Below are 25,397 nucleotides of genomic sequence, written 5' to 3'. Positions count from 1 at the left end.
TCTTAGAGCACCCTAAAAATCCTATTCTAAACACAAATAAGAAACCAGCATACCCCTAGTACATCACCTTTTAGGAAATCCACACACCATTATTCCAAACAAAAACCTAGAAGCTTCGAAGCAGACATAAAATGGTTTCAACTAAAGCTCTTGGTTTTTGCGACCTAAACAAAATTTAAGCAATACCATGGGCCATAGAGACCCAATCCATAAGGAGAGTAGAAGGTGTAATATCACCGCCAACCCCCATTCTAAAGGCAGACCAGGCCCTAAAAAAACTTAGGCCCCAACCCACCCATATCCAGCCTTGCAGCAGGCCCTCCAACCCGTACCAGGCCCAGTTGGCCCAAATGGACAAAATTGCTAATAGCACCCCATAGTAACCACCATAGCAAAACAAGCCGCCCCCGTTACCACAAGTCGCCGCTGAAGAGACCAACCAGTTCATGGTGTCGCCACCAAAGCCACTGCAGCCACCCCAATTTCCATTGATGCCGCCGCACCAGGTACAACGGGCGATCAAGCATCCATGACTAGCCACTCTAGAGAAAAGCAGAACATTTGCTCCACCACCATCGTCAAAATCAAAACCCATTCCATCTTCACTAACCATCGCCATCGAAGGTTAGATCGTCCAAGGATCGGGTTTGCCCAGTCTGATCCCATTGAGTTAATCCTTCGAAGCAACAAATCCTGGCGCCGTCGACCTCCCCACCATATCTCCAACCCGCACAGCGAAACCTGAGCCACCAATCACATCTTCAGATCGAAAAGACTCCACCCCCAGAGCCTCCCCAACGACAAGGAACACACTCCCTACCAAGAAGGAGATGGCAAGAAGCAAAGATAGTCGGACTGACTTCAAAGCAGCCATCAGACGACGACCCGATATAGTAAAAAGGTCGAGCCATCTACCAAACCCTAGCAGAGCACGCTAGATCCATAGAACAATAGAATGTAAAAACTGTTTGTACGTGTAGTCGTGTAGACACAAAAATATGGTAAAACTAGCACTAGCGTTACTTTTTACAAAATTTTATTAAAAAAAAAAAAAAAAACTTGTAGATGCGGGGCAGTAAGTGCGGTACTTATATTGAATGGGCCGGGTCCGGACGGCGGACGCTGATACCTATACTCGGAGCTGACCTCTCTCCCACTCTATCACCTCTCTCTCTCTCTCTCTCTGAGCTCAGAAATGGTAGCATCAGCTTTCTCGGCGCCTCTGAGCTTCTCATTCGCTTCGCTCCCTTCCGTTTCCGTCAGGTACGCAACCAAACGCAGCAAAAAAATGTCTCTAATTTTGGTAGATTTCTATAGCAACAAAGGATTGTATTTGATGAATTTTGTGCTACGAATGCAGAAAACCGACGAGGTCCACCGTCTTTGCGACCTTGCGGACTCCGTACGGCGATGCTGCCGGTAATCCCTTTACTAATTTATTCAACTTCGTATTGAGTAATTTACAGATTCGTGTGTAAAACCCTTAGGTTTTAGATGGTTTAAGCTTTTGCAAATCTGCTGTGTCCAGGTTTATCTAGTGGTTCATCTCTAAAGCTTGACCGCAAGTATGTTGGTGATACTAGTACAAGGTGTGTGCGCTCTCGTTGATTTAGAGATATGATAGTATTTTCACACTTGAGGTGTAGATTTTCGATGAGAATTGGATATAAAACCGGATACATGATTGTTACACTCTTTAAAATTACTTAGATCAAGGCTCGATTACACTGTTTACAGTTCAGTTTGACTGTTTGAAGGGATTATAAATTTTTGAAATGGTTTGAGACGTGTTTAGTTACGGTGCAATAGAAGCCAAAAAGGGGAATCCGCCAATTCTGCCAGCAGTTATGACCCCAGGAGGACCTTTAGACCTCTCTTCTGTGCTATTCAGAAATCGTATAATCTTCATTGGGCAGCCTGTCAACTCCTTGGTGGCTCAACGAGTCATATCCCAGCTTGTCACTCTGGCTACTATTGATGAGGAAGCGGATATTCTGGTATGCTCACACTTTTATGTCGTTCTTCTGCTCCCCCGATCCTGGAATATATTCAGCAGGGCTAATGTTTCAAGATATCAGTCTTTAAAATTATATATTTCAGAGATTGTGACTTTGTCTTGTACCATTTCAGGTTTATTTGAACTGCCCTGGTGGGAGTACATACTCTGTGCTGGCAATTTATGACTGCATGTCTTGGGTAAACATCATACAGTTTTTATTTATTTATTTTTCTAATTCTGCTTACATTTCGGTGCTTTTGCCCTTCATTGATATTTTACATTTTCCTCTTGGGATTTGCTTACTCTGTCAAATTTGTGATTAAGTTCTTGTATTCTTTTTCTGGGATTATGATTTCCAGAACAACATAATATGTAGTTGATCGATGTATTTGAGAATCAATTTGAAAAATGTGAAGTTGAACTTTAAAGCAGTCTCCTCCAAATTTTGAAATGTTCAGATAGTATTGTATTAATGGAGAGCAACTGAAAATATTTCAGGGTGGTATCTTAGGTGAATAATTGTGTTCATTCGGATTAGATTAAGAAGTCAACATAGAATATGATGCTAGTTCTGTCATGTGATTTATGGATTAAAAGGTCTGAATCTGCTAAGTGTTCTAAAGCATGGAGAAAATTATAACAACAATCTGAGTGCACCATATTACAAAATTATATATATCCACAGATTTTTGCCTTGCACAGAAGAAATAAACTTGTATTTATAGTTTATGTTCTTATAGCATTAATTGATTTTTCGTTCTTCTTTTCCAGATCAAACCTAAGGTTGGTGTCGTATGTTTTGGAGTAGCTGCAAGCCAAGGAGCACTTCTTCTTGCTGGAGGAGAAAAGGGAATGCGCTACGCAATGCCAAATGCACGAATTATGATACACCAACCTCAAAGTGGATGTGGGGTATGACTTGACTTTTTGGTATAACAAGATGCTTATATAAGTAGGAAGATGTGAACTGATTATTATCCTCCTTTCATTTCATTAATTTGGATGGATGTTACAAATATTTCTCCATAAGCAAAACTTCCAATCTGAATCCTTCATGTTATTTAAATGATGCTTGCTCAAATTAGTTGGTTTAATTGGATATATGACTGGTATTGTAGTGTAAGACTCTGTGTTCCTGAGTGACACGTAAACCTGTCTCCCATATACCATTATCAGTTTTGGTTTTGGAGACGTAACTGCCTTCAGTATAGTATGTTAGTTCATTCTGTAGATGGGATCACTTATCTTTATGGGTTAGCTACCATTTACAACCTCAGATTGTAATCTCTTACATTTTCAATTTCAACAAACTCTCTCCCCCCACCAATTTCATGCAAACCAAGGCTGGAGTTCGGCAGACCCGCAGCAATGTTCTTACTTACTGATGTGTATTCTTCGGACCATAATTCTGGTAAGGTACCAAGGGAATTAAGGGTTACTCTCCCAAGCCCACTTGGGAACAGTGAGCTGCGTGGGAAGTTACCTGGGTTAAATGACATTTCATGCCAGCAACTAATGGAACCATAACAGAATTGGATTGCATGAAATTGTTATGTTTGGGTCACCCCGGGTGTTGTGGTGGGGTGGGGTTTTGCAGTGTGATATGGGGTACACGCTAGAAAATTGTAAGCAAGCATGTTGTTGATGTTATAACCCAATAATTTGGGCTACGTGTTTAGATAATGGGATTGCTGCATCCATGTCTATTTGCTTGCTACAATGCTCCTGATGGGCTTTGTACCTAGAGCTTTTTATTATTATTATTATTTTTTAATTTTTTTGCATTGCAAGTTTGATTGCAGTTTGTGCTTGAACCAAGATTTTCCCTCTATTTTTTTGCACTAGTAAAAGTTGTACAAGCATTAAACAGCTATCATTCTCACACATGAGACACATGCAGGCATGAAATCATGCTTGTTAACATAAGCAAGAGCTGTTTTTATTTTATTTTTATATGTTATCCTGTTACTGCACTTGCTCTTTCTTCCTAAGTTAAACCAATTTTCTGATTATTTATTAGTCAACAATTGACTCATTTGAGATTGCTTCTAAAATTGGCAAAAGCTCTTTCAGATTACCAAAAGTGCTTTTAGCACTGTTTGATAAAAAGAGTTAAAAGTGCTTTCCGAATTATAGAAGCACCTTTTGGTGGTTTCTGAGAAGCACTGGGCATGTGCTTCCTTAAAGAAGCGCATTTCCGGTCATCTTTGAATCTTGTACGTCAGATTGGCATGTCTAGTTGTACTAGATTGAAGGTGTTGTCTCAGAATCTTCTCTCTTCAAATTCATAGATTCTTTGTGCATTAGTTGCTGTAAGATTTTAAATACCTGCCAACATAGTTATAATCTTTTCGTTTATTATCTGATTTATGCATTATCTGAATGTAGGGTCACGTAGAAGATGTGAGGCGCCAAGTTAATGAAGCAGTTCAAACTCGCCATGTCAGTCTCTTCTTCAACCTTTTAATTTTTGGACAAGCCACATAGATACTATACATGCGTACATACCTATTATATAAATATTTATATAGCATATATACAGGGTGTTGTCATTAGCACCCCAAATTTGAATCGGCACCCTCAATTTGTCTTTATTATTCAAATTGTCCATAATACCATTAATTCAATGCATTCTTCAAAAAAAAAAAAATGAAAAAGAAAAAAGAATGTTATGAACAATTCATAAGAATAAAGACAAATTGGCGGTGTGTAGATTGACATGTGGGTTGTGTTAATAATAACTCCCATAGGGTCATGCCTTCTTACTTTCTTAGGCTATTTTGGATGCATAATGCAATTTCGGAGGTAAATTATACACATTGCAGCCTAATTGACTTGAATCAAATTGACGTGGGATGAATCAATTCTATCTGTACTAAAGCTAATTGAGTAGAAAATGAAATGATATATGAGTTTTGCACTTTTGCATATGATGAGATGCTGCCTCACTGGGTTATTCAGAAAACTGAAATTTAGCTTCAACTGTCTGCATCTGGGTTGTAGGAATAATCTCTCTGTGCCATGGGTTATGGCTTCATTTGATGACAGAAATAACTAGGTTTTGTCTCGATTAGTCTCATGTTTTCTTTTTAAGAAATCATGTGTGTTATAAAAAAAAAAAAAATGTCGAACAGATTATGTTATCCAGGGGACTGGGCATCTCTTTTTGTGTCTAGTTTGACTGGTACATGATGATGCCATGATCACTATTTTTAAGAAGCGTAGTGTAATCTTATTGCCCAATACCCTGCAACCCCCAAAGGAAAAAGGCATAAATAATTGTCCACCTGTCATAGATGGGTGCCTATTCAGCTATTCTCTTATTTGAGCTATTGTTCTTGATACTTTTGGGTCCAAGAACTCACTGAAAAAGAGATGGGCTTGAAAGCTGATGATTATTCTTTAAATTTTGGAACAATATTCCTTTCTCAACTCTGGATGGATCAAATTGTTCTTGCCGTTCAAGTTCCCAGGAAATTGATATTTAACTTGATATCCGTTTCCTGCTCTACATATATTTCAATTTTCATAGCAGCTTATTTGCTGCTCCATATTAACCTTTTCTTTGGTTTTCTGTCCTGATTAATTTCATGCAGAAAGTTGACAAAATGTATGTCGCTTTCACCGGCCAATCTCTAGAGACGGTGCAGCAATACACCGAGAGGGATCGTTTTTTATCTGTTTCTGAGGTAATATTACTGAACTCATCTCGTTAGTCTTGAGGCTTGTTGATTTAAGTACACAATGAGATAATGTAAAATCCATTTGCTCCTGACCATATTACTTTGAGTGTATTCTGGGCGCTTTAAACTACTAACATTGCTGCTTTCTATTGCAGGCTTTGGAGTTTGGACTAATTGATGGTGTGCTGGAAACAGAATACTGAATCAAAAGATTTTAGCATTTGTCCTGAAAAAGAAATCGATTTTTGTTGTTGTCGTATTTGCAAATCAATAATACAGTGCAATTCATTATCACATAATTTTGAATGCATTCTGTGAAGTAACAGAGCATGTACAGCCTGACACGATCATTCCAAGTAGAGCACCTGATGGCTGTACATGACTGAAGCAGATAACATGAATGGACTACTAGATTAGACTGTAATTGGATTTAATCTTGTTCAAGTGTTTGTGTAATCCGATTGGGAGCATTAATGGAACTAGATTAGATTGCCTTAAGAATGGATTTAATCTTGTTAGGTGTTTGTGTGATAGAATTAGGAACTGAATGATGAGGACGATAAGAACGGTAATACAAATGGATTGAAATATTTCTAGCAAATTAACCCTGACATAGCCATTCTGTTGCTGAAATCATAAGTGAACCCCTAGCAAACCCCAAGCAAGAGCGACGTGCTATCCCTACTCTTTTCCTCTCTATTGATGATGTCATGCCAAGCTTCGCTGCGTCTTTGGTTGATGGTGGTGACCATTGATATTGGCCCTATGGAATCGGACTTGCTATGAAAGGTCCTCACGCATAAGGGCAATATCGATACTGGCCGTATGTCATGTGGACAACAGGCACCTGTGTCATTTGGTTCAACTCATTTATTCTTCCTAGGTCACTGGGATTAGTTGAAGCACTGGGAGGTGCCATGGTGCAAGTTACCCCTCCTCCAACTGACAATGGTTCCACTGCAAAATAGCAGGCTGCTTGGTTTATATACAATACAAATTAAATGTTCTCAACCTACAAAATATGAAGGCGAAGTGGCATTGACCTTTCACACAACACCTTCCAGAATCTTGGCAAATGTATATGAAAATTCCAGAACTTACTAGTATATGAAGTCAATTCACTTCAAATCTTTGTCAAAAATTGAGTGTTACATTAAAAGCAGAACCAGGCCACATCTATCATATACACCTTATCCCCTCCACTGTGCAAGAATGCCCTTTGAAATTGAGCCCCAAACACCATAGAAAAGAACTGCTTTGCATCCTCTTCGCTCAAACACGGTCACAAATTCACTTCATGCTCAATTCCTTATCTTTCTTTGACGCCAAACTCGAACATGGGACTGCTCCCCCAAGACCAAGTCAGGTGAATTGCCTTTGTGGGGTCTAGCATTCTTTTCAGTAGCCATGAGGTCTCGCTAAAGTTCTGGGTCTTGACTTCCCACTACTCATCCGACAACCCGGTCTGAGATCTGACAATGGTGTCACTGGTCTTTCTATGCTTGGTTTCTGTAGGTGAATTCTGCATACTGACCTGACATTAGTGTATTTAGTAAGAAATGGAATATCATCTATTAAACAGAAAACTTACAATTAAGTGGACAAGACATCCACTGCCAACTCCTAGAAACATCATCAAAACACCAAACACAGAAGATTCACCAAGCATAATAACAACAGAACTACCAAACTGCTGAATTAGTCTCAAGTGAATAGAAAAACAGGAGTTATTCCTTAAAACTGAAGAAACAGAAGTCCATAAAGATGCCAAGTGGACTATATCCCAAAGATGTAAAACTCATCCAGGCTCACATTTCCATAAACTCTTTTGTTTCTCTCCATCCAGAACCCAAAACACCATCACCATAGCACTCTCCCAAGGGCCAACCCCTTCTTTTTGAGGAGAGATATCAAAGCAGGTTTTTAATTCCCTCTATTTTCAGGCTCGAAAGCAATGTGGTTTTTTTTTTGGTCAATGAATACTTCATTAAAGCTGCAAACGCAGCAGCAAAGGAAACCAAAGATACAAAAGCATAAGAAACAGCAGGAAAGAAAAAAACAACAAACAACTAACTATAGCTAGAAACTAAACCAACAAAGGAGGAGCAGGTAAGCCATCAGTTTTGAGAACCTGCATCAATGAAAGTGGAGGTTGATTGATCCAATCCCCCAAATCCACCCCCAATTTTAGCTCGCGTTGCAAGCCAATCCGCCACAGCGTTACACTTTCGCTTGACCAAACTCCAAATCCACAGAGGCTTCTCAAGCTTAATCTTCCTAATGTCTCTCAAAAGAGGATAGATGTGCCATAAATTTGTGTAAGGCTTCGAAACAATTGCAGAAAACAATTGATCAGAATCCATTTCAACACTTACCGAGGGGAAATCCAGATTTCTAGCTGAAATCAATCCCTCTAAGACAGCAATAGCTTCAGCATGCAAAGCAGAGTTTGCCAAGCAGGTTTTAACTCTCCCATTAATAATTGTACCAGTAAAATCTCTGATAATACATCCAATCCCAGCTCTTTTGGTTACTGAACTCCAAGCCCCATCACAATTCAGCTTTACAGTAGGAAACAAAGGAGCAAACCACTTCACACTCTCGACAGAAGAACTACGGATTGATGAACCAGAAACAATCAGACCACTATATTCTGAAACAGCAGCTTTGATTTGAGCAATTACCCCCCAAGGACTAGGCTCTCTATGATCATAAACAGCTGCACACCTTTCCTTCCAGATGATCCAAAGAGCAAAGGAAATCCAACAAGAGAGAACCATTTTGCTTTTATGAACAACCTTCATCATCTCACAAACACCAGAAAACCAAGCATCAAAAGTAGTAATAGCTGCCAAATCCACTATGTAATTAACAGGCAAACCAAACCACACTCCTATGGTCCATGGACATTGAAGTAACAAATGCTCAATAGTCTCCATATGATCCGAACAAAATGGACAAAGAGGAGAGGGGGTCACTTTTTTAACAAAAAGATTAGCCATAGTTGGAAGTGCATTAGTACAAGCCCTCCAAAGAAAATGCTTGACTTTAGGGATAGAAGAGACGTTCCACAATTGTTTCCAAACAGTAGGATTAACAATATGTGAAGAGTGAGCTGATTGCAAAGATGCCTTACTTCTCCCTCCATGCTGCACATGATACCCGGACCTGACTGAATAAGAACCACATTTCTCATAAGGCCAGACTAACTTATCAGGTTCCCAAGTAGAGGACAATGGGATGGACTCAATAGCAACAACCTCAGCAGCTGTCAAATGCTGAGCAATGGGATCCAGATTCCAAGAGGTCGAAGACCAATCAACCAAGTCTGCAACCCTCTGAAAAGGATCAAACTCAGAAGCGTACAGATGAGAAGCACTCAGTCTCCCACCTAAAATCCCTGGAATCCATTTATCTTTCCAAGTACTAATGGACTCCCCATTGAGTACCTGCCACAAAGCATGATCACTTAATAAATTTCTTCCCTCCAGAATGCTACTCCAAGCCCACGAAGCTCTAGACCCTTTAGAAGCTGACAAGAAATCACAATGAGGAAAATATAATCCCTTGAGCACTTGAACCCATAAAGCCTCAGGTTGTTGAATAATTCTCCACCCTACTTTGGCAAGGAGGGCTAGATTGAAATCTCTCAGACACCTGAAACCCAAACCTCCCTCCTCCTTGGGCAATCCAAGCTTTTCCCAACTCAACCAATGCACCTTACCCCCCATATCAGTCTGTCCCCACCAAAAGTTCGCAATCTCCTTACACAGCCCATCAGTGAATAGAAATACTGCCATAGAGCAGGGATAGCAGAAATGACAGATTTCACAAGAATTTCTTTCCCAGCCTGGGTGAGATTCAACTGTTTCCAACCTTGAATTTTTTTTGAGATTCTATCTTTCACAAAAGCCAAAGCTTGCTTTTTGGATCTTCCCCATAAAGTAGGGAGTCCAAGATACTTGCCAGGGTCATCGGATCCACGAACACCCAAAATATCACTGATATTCAATTGGAGCTGTAGAGGTGAATTGAGACTAAAAAACAAGGTTGATTTGCTGATATTGACTCGCTGGCCTGATGCTGTACAGTAGTTAGTCAGAATGCTCATCATTGATTGACAGTTTTCTATAGAAGCCTTCAAAAAGAATAGGGAATCATCAGCAAACAAAAGATGTGAAATCCAGGGACCCTCTGCACCCATTTGAACACCAATTAGGGAGTGATTCAAGCATGCCCTATTAATCATTGCAGTTAAAACTTCGCTGACCAAAATGAATAAGTACGGGGACAAAGGATCCCCCAGCCTCAAGCCCCGTGAAGGAGAGAAAGCAACCCATCCGGGCCAGGTGCCTTCAGAGGACCAATTTGAAAAACTGCATCCCTGACCTCGTCAATCGTAACTTGCCTCAAAAGATTGTCATTCATTTCAGATGACACAACTGGACTAATGGAATTTAGTGCTTCATCCCAGTTTCGTTCACCCTCCGATGAAAATAACTCCTTCAAGTACTTGGTGAAACCGTCATTCACAGCTTTGTCACCTTCCAACCAGCTACCATTCGTTGCTTTAACCAGTCATATTTTATTCCTATGCCTCCTTTGGACTGTACTCAGATGGAAAAAACGAGTATTTTATCACCAGTTCGAAGCCAATTCACTCTGGATTTTTGATGCCAAAACGATTCTTCCCGTGTCCAAAGCTCATCAAGATTCAGAACTATTGCCTCCATCCTCTCTTTATGCACTTCATAAGAACCATGACTAGAAAGATGATTCAGCTCCCCCATTAGAGAATCAATTTTTTTCTTAGAATTCCCAAAACACTTGCTGCTCCAGCTCTTCAAACCCACCTTACAGTAACTAAGTTTCTTTTTCCATTGAAATTGAGAGCTGCCACTAACAGTTTGCTTCCAATTTTGATTCACCACTTCAAAACACTTAGGATCACGTTTCCAACGTTCCTCAAATTTGAAAAGTTTAGGAGCTTTAGAATCCATAGGAGAGCAAGACACAAGAACTGGCGAGTGATCAGAACCCACATTGGGATAATTGAAAATTTCAGTCTGAGGCCAAGTATCACACCATGTACCATTAACCAAAGCTCTATCCAATCGTTCTTGCAATAAGGAGCCATCTATCTTTTTCCTGAACCATGTGAAAGCAGACCCTTGAAATCCCAGATCAAGAAGCCTTGCCTTGAAAATAAAGTCCCTGAACATCTTCATTCTTGCCTCACTTCTAGGAGCCCCCCCTAGAACCTCATCATTGCTTAAAAGCTCATTAAAATCCCCAATACAAAGGCTCAAATATTAAACGAGCAATAGAGCATAACTTATTCCAGAAAGCTTTCTTCCCATCTTGCGGAGGACCGTAGATAAAGGTAACACGACTAACAAGGTTAGCCTCTGTATCAGTAATTCTTGTATCGATAAAATTCTTAGCACTATCAAGAACATCCACTACCAATTTATCAGTCCACCAAACAGCTAACCCTCCAGATAAGCCAAGAAGCCCTTCTGGATCCACCCTGAAGCCATTAGAAAAACCCAATTTCTGCCTGACATTATCAACTGTGAATGCTTTATTTTTTGTTTCCATAAGAAAAACCAAACTAGGATCCAGTGTACTCTTAAGATGTCTTAGAGTACTTTCAGTCAAGGTTTGGACCCAAACCTTGACAATTCCAAGAGATGATCCTCATAGCGGCCTTGTGGCGGTAATAGGCCCGCCACCACAGCCCTTTTCACTATCCATAGCACCCCAAACAACCAAATGCATCACAGAGACACCAAATAGAGCAACCATGTTCCTTTCCATGATTAACTGACCATTATGGTAGGAGAATGGAGAAAATGCAGGACCCTGTTGGGTGATATCCAGCAAAAGAGCATTTGTGATCAAACTAATAAAGAGACAACTTCTCCACACAGCTGGAGGATGACCTCCCCGAATCACAACTAGCCAATTCACTTTATGAAAAACAGCTAGACATAACCAAGGAAGTGAAGAGCATCAGGCATCGAGAACAAAGTGTTATCACAAACATGGGGATAACCAAAAACCCAAGTGATAATACATTGCAAACAAAGAAGCACAAAAAACTCACTAGTATGTACATAGGTAACAACACTATCCAACATCGAGAGCTGAACAAAAGAAGTATTCCAAGCTAGAACTAAACCAATGAGCAAGTGATTTACAACAAAAAGGTCATTAAGCTTGTGATCAGACTTCCAAACAGAGCAAGTGCTTTCCTGAACTTCAGATGGCAAAAAGAAAAGCACAGTAGGCTGATGATTATGATACAGATGACGGAGTAGACATGTCAAAGAAGGCCCAAATCTTTGACAGTACCAGGATAGTAGCTTCATAGAGGGCCCGTGACTGCCTCCGGCCAGTCACCTATGCCGTTTTCATCAGGGGGATGAGATTCAGAAGTTGACGCCGTAGAAACGGGCAGCTCTGACTGAGAAGTAGAAGCAGCAAACCCAGAAGAAAAGCCCAAAGTAGTTGTCGAATTTTGAACTGAAGATTGGAGTAACCGAAAGCAATGTGGTTAGCACATATCTTTTTATCAACCAACATTCTACAAGTGGGAGATAGAAATAAAATTTAGACATATAGTTACTCATTGTAAAATATAAGTATTTATAGGTACCTCCATTTTATAGTTTACAAAAAAGAAGTTTAAAATCGACTACATTCATCAAATAAGGGATATTGACGTAGAAACATAGATTTATTATTTTTGTTCTTTTAATCAAGGGGAAGGAGGGAAACAAACTCAGGAGCTATTCCAAACCAAAATACTAGTAGCCCCACAAGCTAGCTGTTAAATTTAGGCGAAGTTGTAACTCATTAGGACAAATAAACTATTTTTAGCATTGAAAAGAAAATTTGAAATGTTATGACAAATAAATCATGAAGAACAATGGAATCAAATACCAAGTGTATCTATTCTTAAAGGGTCAGACTTACACGTTCTGAATGAAAACAATCAATTTAGGTAGGAAAGCGAAATAGTCCAAATTTTATAAAATCATACTTCAGATAAAGTTCCTAAAGACTAAGAACAATACAATAATAAAATTTTGGTCATAGGACCTAACATGCAAAAACATTAAACTCCACACCTGAATAGTGAACTGCAAACATTAAGGGAACAAACCTTGGAGAAAATCGAAATCAAATCTCATGGGGCACCATCGTCAAAGAGAACTTTATAAAATCTTTTTCTTTCTTCTGGGTCAAACAAACCTCCCCTGTCTCCCTGCTCATCAAGGTCAGACAAATCCTTGCCTTCATCTGATCTACCCAAAACCATGCCTTTGTTTCTCCTTTTTTCTAGATTTACTAAATGGCGCCTGCGATTATATTCATGAAGCCCATCCTGCATAAGTTCCCCAAACTTCTCCTTTATGACAACAAGTGGATCCTTATGAACCAGTTCTTGCCCATTATAGCCTTCTCTAAGAAGGACAGTATATATCTGATACTTATTTGATACATAAAATATACCAGGGTGCTTCAGCAGCAAAGCATTCAATCTCTCTGGCAAAACAAATTCCCTCCGAAAATGTCCGAGCTTTACAATTGATGCTTTCTTCCATAGAGTCAATGACAACAACTCATGCACCAAGCTGACTGTCCTCTTCTCCATCTCCTTTGATCCCTCCAATAAACCTTTGGTGTCCAAGTATGGAGAAATATAGGGAGTCGCATTGAACTCATGAAATCTTTCCCATGACTTGACCCAAGTTGAAGGCAATGAGCAACTGAAACATGGCTCACTTCCCTGCTTCTGAGCTGAATCTTCAATGGCAGAAACCGCTAAATCCGGATTCCAAGCCACCAGCTCAATCTCCATTGAACTCCTTCGGCCGCTATAATTAACAATTCGAAACATGTCAGGATACTTTGGCACAAGTCTAAGCAGATAGTCATCCGGAAAACCAAAATTCCGCTTGAGTTCATTAAGCTTGACAACATTCAGTCTTTGACTGCGGCTCATCATCAGTAACTTTGCCAACCTCTCCACAAACACAGGCTCCTGCATATCTTTGACACATTCTTCCTCTTCGACCAAAGCCATCATCGGTTTCGTGAGCCGGCAGTAGTACTCGTCGCCCTGCAGATGGACTTGAAAGCAGCAGGGGTATTTCTTGAGCCAATTGAGAGCCTTTCCTTGGAGATCAAGAGTCTTGAACTTGGTCTGAATGAAGCTCACTTTTGCTACCTGATGAGGGCACCTAAGGATGATGTTCTTAAGTTGATTGTTCACCACCCACCGGCGGTTCCTAGACAATGCCGATTCAAGAGATGGGTCCTTCTTCATTGACCACAGCGAAAAGTTGCGGGCAACAAGTCTTGGGTTTCTACAGTGCACTGTGAACAATGATGCCATTTGGTGTTTTGTGTGCATATATCTACTAACACAGGACAAACCCACAACAAAGAAATTGGAATTTTGCCAAACTAATATGATTACTGAACATCAGGAAGACATGAACTTTTGAATTCTATTGGTGTAAGTGACAAAGAAGACGAGAACTTTTGAATTCAATTCAATTCTATCTAAACCTTTGCTCATTTCATTTGAAAGAAACTAAACAGTGGAAGGAGAAGAGAGATGAACCTCGGGGGTTTAGGCTGCCCATTTCAGCTTCTGATGAAATGAATGGCTTCACCACCAGTCGGAACCAATTCTTTTTGTTTCCCTTCGCTTTTTCTACTTCTAGTTTCACTAGATTTGCCATTTGCCACCTGTATTATAGGAAGAAATACATCGGTTCGATATAGTTTGAGTTCGGTTCGTTTTCGACTCGTCTTTAGCTTGTTTGACTCGTATTTGTGAAAGATACGAGTGAAACTCAATATTAAACTCGAGCCGAACTTGAACTCTAATATATTCGGCTAGTAAAGCCCGTGAGCAAATCATTTATTAGATTGTGGTGGATTTTTTAGGGTTTGGTTTCTTCTCTTTCAACACCTCAAGGCAAAGATGAAAATTACCAAATTGATAATTGGGGCTGACTTCGAGTCGTGGTTGATATTTCAAAGGCACATAGATTTATTGTTTGTGCTCAAGTCTACACTTCTAGTGTAGACTTGCCAAAACAACCATTCATATTCCAACCTGTCTTAAAAAATTAGTCAAAAGTTTGATAACAAATATAATTAGTAATAAAGCAGCCCATTGTGTTGCAAAATCGACACTTTCTTTACTTTTTCCTACTTACTGGTGAATGATGATGCCGGTCTGACTCAATCAGATTATAGTTGATGATCAAAGTATTTGAATTTAAAGATTGTAGCGGAGTAAGGTACTATTCCCTTCTTGGTTGTAGTGCCCTTCTTGATTGGTACTCCTTGATGTAAGTTTCTCAAAGTTAAGAATGTATTCTACAGCCAAATCGGTGATCGTTAAGGCATCTAAAACTGCAATTTACACGAACGGACCGAATCTGTCGAACCGGAACCGTCTGTATTTATAATGGTAAATTGCAGTTTTGGATGCCTTAACGATCATCAAATTGGCTGAAAATTTGCAGAAGTGATCTATACATTAGGACCTAAAAACTGAACGGTTGAGATGTGAAAATATGATCGAAAAGTTAGTCTAATGCCTTATCCCTAGAAAAGACCAAAAAAAGGGATCCCTCACTAGAAGGGCCCTATATATATATATATATATAATGAGTTTTGTTTGGGAAAATTAGTTTGGTTTTGATCCACACCGATATACACCCAAATGCTTTGATTTTGGTACAGTCTGGTTCAGTATCACATTAAGCCCCTGTACAGGTAAAATCCAGAATTCGCCACTAAAGAGGATGGACACACAACAAATTCTTTAACAAGGAGGTCACTAAAGCACAAAAGAGCGGGCACTTCATTTGCTCGGCATTGGTCTCAGGTGTATAACCTTCCCCAACGAATCAGCCTAGTGTAGTAGAAATGTTTGAGAAGATGTAAGGTATGACAATTCAATTTCAAAGAATTGTACTACTGAGTGCAACCTATCAAGACATCTGATATATGCTTCACTCCATTAAACCAGAGACCTCGAATACCCCTGGATCACATCATATCCATTACTTATTGACATGATGATAGGGAGGATCGACAATGGACACCATCTTGTAGGAGTAACCTAATAACTTCATTTTCTGGTAAAAAAAAAAAGGAATAAGAAGAAAGAAAGAAATGGCATGTAGCTCTGTAATGAAATCGACTTTAGAGAAATATTTTTTTTTTTTTGGGTCTGGAGTTTAGAGAAGAGTTTGTAATACATATGTAACATAAAACCATTACAACAATTCCGGCCATGAGACAGCTTGATGTATGTTTATTCAAGACCTTCCCAAGAACTGAAAACTCCTCTGCTCAATAACAAGGATAAAATTATGAATGGATTTTACAGTTTGGACAGAATAAATTTCACAAGAATATATTCCCTTCTTCAGTATGTTGACAAATCAAAATCGAATTGGTTGTTGAAGCTGCACCTCGCACGTTAGAGAACACCTTTGGCACTGCATGTTCTCGAGACCAATGAATCCTCTCCACAGCTTTAACAGCAGCACTTTAACCCAAACAAACTCATCCTTTTAGCACTTCAGTCTGTGCTTCTTACATAATGAGCTCTCTGTGCTTCCAACAATAAAGTACAACAAAGGATCCGCAGATAACAAAGAATTCAGACAATACTAGGCGCATCCCCAACCCAATTGCAAACAGCACGGGGCCAGCGTGTTCTTATGCAGTCCACCAAAGGTGCATGCTGAGGAGGCTCTGGCTTAGAAACTTCTGTGACTTGACCTTTGGATTCATTCCCACTAGAGGACACTGCTACATCTGTCATATATTCTTCAGGAGTCCATCTTGGAGGAACTGACACCCTCAATTTTGTGAGCCTAGGTCTTTGCACTGGAGTCTCGCCTCCAGAGCTTACCTGGCTTCCATTCAGATCTGATTTTGCAATTCCATTAAAATGGTAAAGATCAAAGACCTTCTTGCCCATTAATCCAGTTGAATCCTTGAGGCCTCCCATGCTCTTGTCCAGATCCAAAATGACCTGCCAGAACTCACTCCATACAATAAATCCTGTGCTGCAAAGAAGATCAACCTTCTCACTTGGAACTTTTACATTAGTTTCCCTAAGGACTTGATGAAAGCCTTCAACACTAATGAAACCACCACCCCCACTCTGATCTTGTGCATCAAAAGCTTTCCGAATCTGTGATTCCCTTCCTTCCAGTTCATTCTCATCCTGGACATTCGTATCAGGAGCAAAGAGAACTGTATAATGAGACTCACTTCCAACTACCCAAATTGGCCATTTGGGGCATTTCAAATACTGGCCAACTTTGCAGAAATTAAGGGACTCCAACAGTGTGAGGAATCCAACTTCCACGGTTCTGGATATGCCCTTTAAAGACATACCACCACCTAAATCCATCTTTCCGTCGAAAACATTTGGGACAGCCTGCCCGCAGAGCAGTAAGTTCACAATTTCCTGCTCCATCACATACAAGGTACACGTTAAAATCAAATTGCAAAGTACATTAGGATGAGCTGCAAATGGATCAAGTACCGAATCACTGGGTCAAAAGTGGAAACTTATGCATATGTAATTATACCTGTGAGGCATGCCCAAATGGAGCAGTGACAAGAGGTAGGCTGGGATCATCCCTATCAGCCTGGATTAAGTCCTATAAAAGAGAAACTTTAACACATTAATAATAGGAGCATCAAAGGAGGAGAAATTCAAGGAAAAAAAATGCATCTGGAGCGGGGAGAATGGGGCAACTCATCTCACTAGATTTATGGACCTAGACAAATTGGAAAAAAAAATAATAATAAACAATCAAAACCCATATGTACAAATGACTGTAAGCAAACCAACCTATCATTCTCATGTAACAACTACTGAAACTTTCAGAAAGGCTGACAGCTTAGAAGGAAAAAATTGGAAATAATTAGGAAGGCTTTCAGAAGCATGTCAATGATTTCAACCTACTTCAAACCTTCCTATTGATATGCACGACAAAAATTCAGGACACTTGCAGACCTCAGAGGGATTACAGTTCTTACTACTTGAGTTATAGTATCTTTGAATGTATAAGATACACTAATTAGAGATTGAGAACTATGTCCCAAGAGACGCTGCATACGAAACATCCATTTGTGTGACAATCTTTGGGAAAAAATTCAATTTTCAAAGATACAAGTAACCTAGGGCTCACAGACATTGTAGAATGGTCCTATGACTTCTATCACCGAGCAGTAGCCGTACATTCTGAGACTGACTTTTCTCTAAGATATGCACCAACTACTGACTCAAATATAGAAATATGGAATCCTAACGGTCCTGATGGTAGTTTGACTACACTCTGTAGTTTTGTGGTCCATTGACTCCATTCTTATCTTTCCTTTTGTAAGACTATGTTTGACCCCAAAAAAAGTAGCAAAAATTAATAAGGGCGGCTTCATCATAAGCTACGGTAATCAGAAAACATAATTATGGCTCATGATCCAGTAAATTAATCCACAGGTCAGATAAACTAAATAGCCGTACAATAATAAACTGCAGTTGCAAATTACAAATTTAGAAATCAAAAAAGTAAAACATGAGTGTTTTAGTGAAGAAGGTATACAACTACTATAGAGCTTTCAAGCTAACATGCATACCAGTCCTCGTGAAAGCAAAGCAGAAATAAGGAACAGCAATGCCCCCATACGACTTCGGAAAACAGGAATCACTGCTTCTAGCCCCCGTAATGCACTTTCTTGCGTCGTGTATGTGTTAACTCTTAGCACTTTATGCAAGTCAGCAGCTGATTCAATAGAAAGGCCCTCAAGTGATTTTGCTATTACCTGCGGAATGAAATTTATATTGTCAGTAATATTTGCAAGCATCTCTTGGGAAATACTTTAAAGTCCAAATATATATAATATGGATGCTTTACAAGTACATAATATAGAACCAGGTCCGTCATTAACTCGCCACTTACTTCATCCTTGCTGCCTTCAAACCTCTCAACGTCATCTCCAATAACACTCAAAGTTGCAACCACCGCCCTTTTATTACTTCCACATGAGAACAATATCTCACCCATACTTCTAAGCAATGCTCTGTCAAAAAGTTTAGTATCAAGTTAGAAGACCTTCATCAATCATTAAAAACAATTATCAAATTACCAACGTGAATCAATATTGGTTACAGACTACCATGCTACCAGAGTATCATCAGAGATTTAACAATTACCTAGCTGAATTTTTTTTCTTACACGAACCTAGCAGATTTCACTATCATGCTACTCTGGTTTAGGACAAAAAGAGTTCAATATATGTCATGGATTCATGGTAAGTTCTCTAACTACTCCAAGACACCCTTTGGTCACTGTCAAATGACATTTTGCGAAAGATTGATAACTCTGTGGCAATCAACATTCAATCTGATTGTTGGAAACAACATGCAAGGAGGGTCAGGTTCATGGGCCACACATTTTCAACAATTGGATGATGAACGATGCAATGGTTAAAATTTTATTTGACAGAGAAATCCCTCCCTACTGCATTTACCAAAACAGGGTTTGAAAAACTAACTGATGTCCTTCAAAAATTAGTACGATCCAAATTGATGTACAGGAACATGAAGTTCCATTATGCAAAGATTAATCACCTTGCTTTTGCATCTTCAGAAAGTGAGGAAAAGTTAGTCGATGCAACACAATGACTAGAAAGTGTCCTTGAACCCAAATTGTGATGCATGTTTGGTGCACCTTTACCTAGTCCGTCTGGGTAGAAAAGGAGGTATTTGAGAACAAGTGCCTGCGCAACCACACAAACAACTGTGATGAATGGAAAATGCACAATCATGATATGGTTGCACATGTCAATATCATGCTTTAAATTAGCACCCAGAAATATACAGAATGACAGAAACTGTTAATACATGAAATGCATTACAGATAAAAATAAACCTCAGCATTCATATGCAACATATTTCTTGAGAAAGGTAAAAACACTTTGCAGATGTGAACAGCATGAAAACTATATAGAAAATTAAAACACTAAAAAGCCACATAAGATTCTGCCAACTTTGTGATAAAACAGAAAAGATCATTACCGTCTAATATTGCTAAGTTAGTGTCTTTGGATATTGGAAAAACATGAATAAGCATCATTTGCCAATTTTGCTGAAGTAGTCCTTCGAGTTTGGACTACTTCTCAAACTGCACCAACCAAGACAAAGTGATACACTTTGCAGGATTGAATGATACACTTTTGAACTATTTATATTATTGAGGAACATATATTTGTTAAACATAACTAGTGCCCACGGAATTTGGGAGCTATATGCTCCAGTCCACATCTCATAATAGCAGCAAACAATAAAGCAGTAAACTTCACACAAAAAATAATAATAATAAAATAAAATAATAATAAAAAGGCACCATATGACTGCAGCATTCCATTCTTAAGAATAGAATGGAACACTCTGTTTCTGGATTTTGAAACAACCAATGCCCATATGCCCTAAATCAAACCCTTGACCCGCAAACAGACCAGTTCCCCTATTTCACACTCTCACAACTTCTCTTAGTTCTCTCCATCAAAATAACCCACAATACAGCTATTATGGCCCAGCAGCAGTCACTTTCTTCTTTTCTCCAAAATAATGTATCTATCTCACACAAGCAATCCACTAGATTGTCCCAACTCATATCAGACTCAAGAAAAAGCCTTTTCAACAAAGCTGATGCAACCAGACATTGTAAGAACAAATGGTTCATACGCATAGATCCATTTTACACATGAGATCATTGAGGAAAAAACAGGCCTTCTCGTTTGAAGTCTGAACCTTGTCTCCATGAGCAATAATCCAACTAACACCTTGCCTTATGAGGAACTTTAGCTTTGCATATCTTCTGAGGGATTGGCTTGAGTAAGGAAAGGGTTGTCCATCAAGTCTTCAAGAATGATTTACAAAAGAACTCCCCTGATGACTCCAACATCCACTTTCTCTTGTCTCGTCTGGATCAAAACAGCACGACACCCTTTAACAGAGATAATAAAGATTAATCTTCCCAACTTCCAGATCTCTCAAGTTCATTCTAAACCCAGAGTCCCAAATCAATGGAAGAATAGATGAATTAGTATGCACCCTAGCAATGGAAAAGGGATGGAAATGTGATAAACTATGTAAACATGAAATTAAGCTGATATACAAACCCATCCATCTGCCCACAACCTCACACTTTCCCCATGATTTCAGCAAGCAAAAAAAATGAATCGATGTTTTGCAACGTCTTTCCATGTACTCACAGTCCTGAATCACGATATCAGAATCCCAGCCATTCACTTGCAGCCTGTATCTACTTCAAATGCCAGCAAACCATAAAGAATCTCTTTCCTCCTGAAATCTCCACAGCCACTTCCCAAACAATGACTCATTTTTTTTTCACCAAATCCCTCAATCCACATCTCTTTCTCTCCAGACACAACTTACATATGATTAATTTATCCTTCTTTCCTTCTTCACCCATTCCTATGACGTCTCCCATCAATCCTTGTAGTCACATTGCAAGAGATTTAAAACAGCAATTACACTAATTAAAATTCTTTTCTCAGAACAGGTAAACCCTTCCCGTGAGTCTTCCATAAATCTATCTATCCTTGTGGTCACATTGAAAGATATTCGAAACAGCAATCACTTTGATTGAAACTCTTCTCATCAGGCTTACAAAATAACTTGATAATAAACAGATTTCAATAATAAGAAAAAAGAAAATTATGTAAAGACAACTAGAATGGAAGCAGCCTATTGAAAACTAAGGAAACCCCAATCAAGAATAAGCTAAATCGAATGTTTCCTAAAGAAATACATTTAACTTTTATAGTCCAAGGCCATTGACATGCCAAAGACAAACTTATTGGGGTCTGGGTATTGGGGTCTGGGTTGAGACCAAACACTTTAAGCACCCTAAAGGAGTGTTGGTCAATATGCATCATCTTGCTAGTTGACCTTACACACAAACAGAAAAACCTCCTAATCATCCAAAAGTTTCCAACAAAATAAAATCTATGAAGTCTATCAATAAAAATTAAATGCTAATGTGCCACTTGCAACTTTCTCTAGGAGGTGGACTACGATATAACTATTTGTTAACAAATAAGTTCTCTTATCTAATGCTACGACCTGATTCACTGGGCTGCATCAGAAATTTTACTCCCATATTCCCTCACTTTAACCCATGCTTCTGTTATCTTTCCCCTATGAATAGTACCTACCAGGCAAAGAAAAAAAAAATTGTCTGTTTTTATTGACTAACAGTATAAAATGAAAATTTTTTTTTGGTAACACTACACTGATATGAGTGAACAGAGTCACCGCGAAGGTGATAATAAACAATATACATCCATAGTCCTTGGAATAAAACAAACCAATGTAATAGAAGAACATTAACTTCAATTTGTTGCTAATAAATGCACAGTAGTACTAGGATGAGTACAGAGCAACAAACTTTAATTTGTCTGACCAGAATTTAATTCTCAAATCAGTAATCAAATATAACGTGGCATATATAATAAAGCCTAGTAAGAATTCGACCAGAAAGTTAGCCTCTTAAATTTGAGCTTGATGTTGCCATATGCAATGCAACATATACATTGACAGCATTAGGCACTCCAAATTATAGAACTCTGAACAAAACTTTTGGGTGAAGCACCAAGTTACAGAAACTCAGAACACGTAACGTTGAGAAATTAGGAAATTACTTGAATGGCTGCTAAAACGCCACAGGGCCCACCTTCATGCTGCACTAGACCCATCGATGTTTCTGGATCAGGGCTAAACCTATAGAAAAAGTATATATATTACATCAGCCACAAAAGGGAAAGTACATGAAACAACTATAAAATTCCTTTTCAACTATTAAAAGAGCAGTGAAAAATAAACGATCTGAAGGCTATAATGAAATCTAAAGTAAGAAGTGGTTTCAAGAAACTTGTCAAAGATAGAAGCAATACTTGTAATAAAGCAGAGCAATTTAAAAAATAATTTCAATATTTGCTTAACTAGTGATTTACAGCAGCAGATTCCATAACAAAACAAAATCCGCTGCTATAAAAAAATGAGAAACAGAAAGATTTAAGTGAGTCTCTAATGTAAATCTACTAGTAAGCTACAGAGCCTGCGAGCAATTAAATATAACTTTAAATTAAATCCTTTTCAGAACAAAAAATCCATATCATAAGCCAATAGCAGATCATATGTAACAAATTAAGCATGTAGATACGAAAGGAAAAAAAAGGTAATTATGTTTTGTTTCCTCATCTGGCCAGTTCAAAAAAATAGAAAAGAAGAACCGGTAGGTGATTACAACACATGATTGGGTTTGCTACGTCGAGAATAGAGCGAGTCATGAAGGTGCATCAGTATCCTCAGTCTCAAGTGAGTCCAATAGTACATATTTTGATACAGTCCTCTAATACATTGCACTGCAAATGCAACGGCCAAACATAAGTCCTTGGTGGCAATCATAAAGTTACCCTGGAGAAAGTGGCTAGCTTTTCTTACTCCATTTTAATATGCATCCAGCCAGTGACATATTTTGAACCTTGTACGTGACTTCAAATGATCCATATGTCACATTTATCATCTTTTGAAGCTCTAATCCTACCATGTGAGCTTCCCATTGTTTTCCCAATCTATGGATCATTTGGTGGGTGTCTAGTGGGAAGGTAAAAGCCCTGTGAGAAGACCAAGTTCTTACTAATAGGTAATAAACATCACAGATACGATTGAACTCTGTCTCAACCTGTATATTTCCAATTATGTGTGCTTCTTAATTTCCCATGGACTCCAACAAGAACAACTAACGAAAGTATCAACTACCCTCAATAGAATGTTTGAAAAAAGCAATCAAGATAAAATCATAAAACTGAAATATATCTCAAACTAGGGAGATAACTATTTTTCTGTCTTTGGAGACTATTTCATTATCCTCTTCTAGGTCAAATACAGGAGCTGGAGAGTACAATCTACGGGGGATTTTTTGTGTAAGTCTTACTTTACAGAGTTATATTGCAGTCCATTTGAGTCCTTATAGGAACCAAATTCCATTTCTGGATGATTTTCATTAAAAGTTAGATTTAATGTTTCTTAGGAGGTGTTAGTATGCACAATGTCATTTTTGGCATTAGGAGGTGGGTTTTGGACAACAGGTTCTTAATTGGCAGATAACTATGAGCGAACGTTAGGCTTGGCACCGCATGTAATTTACAAGTGTCCTTGTGCACTGGCAAAACATCTCTATACTCTGTATCTGTTCACCTTGAGAATTATGAATGAATTTGCATTTTCAGTGTTTAGCTCTTTTTTTTTTATCATCTCTTCCTTATCTCTCAACCAAGGGTTTTGGTGCCTATCAAGTCCACATTTAAATCCTCTTCTATGATTTAGCAGGCCGATTCCCAAGGTACCAAATTGTAGCTATTCATGGTAGGGCAGTACACCACATGCCTAACCCTTAACAGTTTTATCCTGAGGGTGTTATAGAGAAGCTAATTTGAATTGGGCTATTCTTGGAATGATTCCACATTATAGGATTGATCCAATCCAAACAAAGAAATGAAGGCTAAATACCGAATTCAATAACAAGTAATATAGCACTAGCATTTGTAAAGGAACTCAATCAAGCCGCATATAAACTGACCCAAGTCTTGAATTTATGAACAAGATATGAACAAATTGCAGTGGCATTTATTTTTCTAACACTGACCAAATAAAAACTTGGCTAGCAGCAGCATATAAACACTCAATTTACTACCAAAAAAACACAAACCTTTTTCGAACTTGAACCCCGAAAATTACAAAATTGAGTGATAAAACACTCACCTTATACCCTGATTACTCCACTGCGCAAGAATGCCCTTGGAAACCTCAGCCCCAAACACCATCGAAAACAACTGCTTGGCATCCGCCACGCTCAACTCCGCGCCCAATTCCCTCTCCTTCATAACCACATTGGGCGCGGAACCCGAACCCGAACCCGAACCCGAGCCCGCCGCAGACCTGGAAACGGAGACCGGTGAGGCAGCCGGAGGAGGAGTAGGAGGAGCGTTGGCCCTGGCGTCGAGCATTCTCCTCTCGGCTGCAGTAGCCATGAGCTCTCGCTGAAGTCGCCGGGTCTTGACTTCCGACGACTCCTCCGCCGGCGAATCGGCGTCCCTGGGCTTGTTCCGCTTGGGCTCCGGCGGCGAATTCTGCATACTCATCCTCAGTGCCATTTGCAGGTCCTCCTCCTGATCCGCCATTCAGATCGAAACAGTTTCAATTCAGCCCTCAATTTCCCCCAAATTCGAGATTCTGAAACCCTCAATTTCCAAGAAGAAGAAGAAGAAGAAGAAGAAGAAGAAGAAAAGGGAATTTAAAACCCTGGAGCTCGATTGGGGAGGTTAAAAAGTTAAAACCGGAAAATAACGGAAATCGTAATTATGAGAGCCCATAAATTCCCAGCGTGCCTTGCCCTTTAAGGATTATTCCCAGATGAAATGACCATCATGCTCTTACGTCTGTGGTTTTACCAAGGAGGATGTAGTGTGAATTTGGAGAAATGACGAGGGTAGTGTGGTAAATCCGGAATTGTTGGATGGTGTAAGCCTGTAAGGTGGTCGGTGAGATACCTTGCCTTTCATGAGAG

The 25,397-nt window shown here is 39.2% G+C and overlaps 3 protein-coding genes across 15 annotated transcripts; 1 reads left to right on the top strand and 2 right to left on the bottom strand.

The window, feature by feature from the left end:
* Positions 1-1,101: 1,101 nt before the first annotated feature.
* Positions 1,102-6,126, top strand: LOC133740677 (ATP-dependent Clp protease proteolytic subunit 6, chloroplastic). The gene is made up of 9 exons (XM_062168626.1): positions 1,102-1,263; positions 1,361-1,419; positions 1,529-1,589; positions 1,796-1,997; positions 2,131-2,196; positions 2,771-2,911; positions 4,388-4,441; positions 5,596-5,688; positions 5,838-6,126. Exons 1-9 carry the CDS (start codon positions 1,196-1,198, stop codon positions 5,883-5,885), a joined length of 792 nt encoding a protein of 263 aa, XP_062024610.1. The 5' UTR covers positions 1,102-1,195; the 3' UTR covers positions 5,886-6,126.
* Positions 6,127-6,254: 128 nt separating this feature from the next.
* LOC133740676 (protein WHAT'S THIS FACTOR 1 homolog, chloroplastic) lies at positions 6,255-14,436 on the bottom strand. 13 transcript variants are annotated; one of them, XR_009861368.1, is made up of 3 exons: positions 7,814-12,210; positions 6,784-7,211; positions 6,255-6,639 (listed from the first exon to the last, which is right to left on the bottom strand). XR_009861368.1 is itself a non-coding variant. In XM_062168620.1 (3 exons), the coding sequence occupies exon 2, from the start codon at positions 14,105-14,107 to the stop codon at positions 12,878-12,880; it is 1,230 nt and encodes a 409-aa protein (XP_062024604.1). In that variant the 5' UTR covers positions 14,108-14,111; positions 14,321-14,436; the 3' UTR covers positions 11,719-12,210; positions 12,854-12,877. The 13 variants fall into 13 exon arrangements, 12 of the variants coding, with proteins under 12 accessions (XP_062024597.1, XP_062024601.1, XP_062024605.1 ...); XM_062168620.1 differs by lacking the exons at positions 6,255-6,639; positions 6,784-7,211 and adding exons at positions 12,854-14,111; positions 14,321-14,436 and having other exon boundaries at positions 11,719-12,210; XM_062168613.1 differs by lacking the exon at positions 6,255-6,639 and having other exon boundaries at positions 6,648-7,211.
* Positions 14,437-15,920: 1,484 nt separating this feature from the next.
* On the bottom strand, positions 15,921-25,259 carry LOC133736990 (uncharacterized). The gene is made up of 7 exons (XM_062164621.1): positions 24,593-25,259; positions 22,471-22,549; positions 19,373-19,521; positions 18,702-18,822; positions 18,379-18,564; positions 17,328-17,399; positions 15,921-17,203 (listed from the first exon to the last, which is right to left on the bottom strand). Exons 1-7 carry the CDS (start codon positions 25,009-25,011, stop codon positions 16,385-16,387), a joined length of 1,845 nt encoding a protein of 614 aa, XP_062020605.1. The 5' UTR covers positions 25,012-25,259; the 3' UTR covers positions 15,921-16,384.
* Positions 25,260-25,397: the final 138 nt, after the last annotated feature.

This window comes from Rosa rugosa, chromosome 3 (genome assembly GCF_958449725.1).
Source record: "Rosa rugosa chromosome 3, drRosRugo1.1, whole genome shotgun sequence".
Lineage (NCBI taxonomy): Eukaryota > Viridiplantae > Streptophyta > Magnoliopsida > Rosales > Rosaceae > Rosa > Rosa rugosa.
This window is presented reverse-complemented; position numbering and strand designations above follow the sequence as displayed.

Coding starts and splice junctions, on each gene's coding strand:
- LOC133740676 (XM_062168613.1), bottom strand. CDS start 9,482: ATGGCAGTATTTCTATTCACTGATGGGCTGTGTAAGGAGATTGCGAAC. Junction 7,212..7,813: donor CTCCACTTTCATTGATGCAG/GTTCTCAAAACT, acceptor ATGTCAGGTCAG/TATGCAGAATTCACCTACAG.
- LOC133740677 (XM_062168626.1), top strand. CDS start 1,196: ATGGTAGCATCAGCTTTCTCGGCGCCTCTGAGCTTCTCATTCGCTTCG. Junction 1,998..2,130: donor ATGAGGAAGCGGATATTCTG/GTATGCTCACAC, acceptor GTACCATTTCAG/GTTTATTTGAACTGCCCTGG. Junction 2,197..2,770: donor TTTATGACTGCATGTCTTGG/GTAAACATCATA, acceptor CTTCTTTTCCAG/ATCAAACCTAAGGTTGGTGT.
- LOC133736990 (XM_062164621.1), bottom strand. CDS start 25,011: ATGGCGGATCAGGAGGAGGACCTGCAAATGGCACTGAGGATGAGTATG. Junction 22,550..24,592: donor TGGAGTAATCAGGGTATAAG/GTGAGTGTTTTA, acceptor CTTTTTCTATAG/GTTTAGCCCTGATCCAGAAA. Junction 17,400..18,378: donor CTTTGCTTTCACGAGGACTG/GTATGCATGTTA, acceptor TCTCTTTTATAG/GACTTAATCCAGGCTGATAG.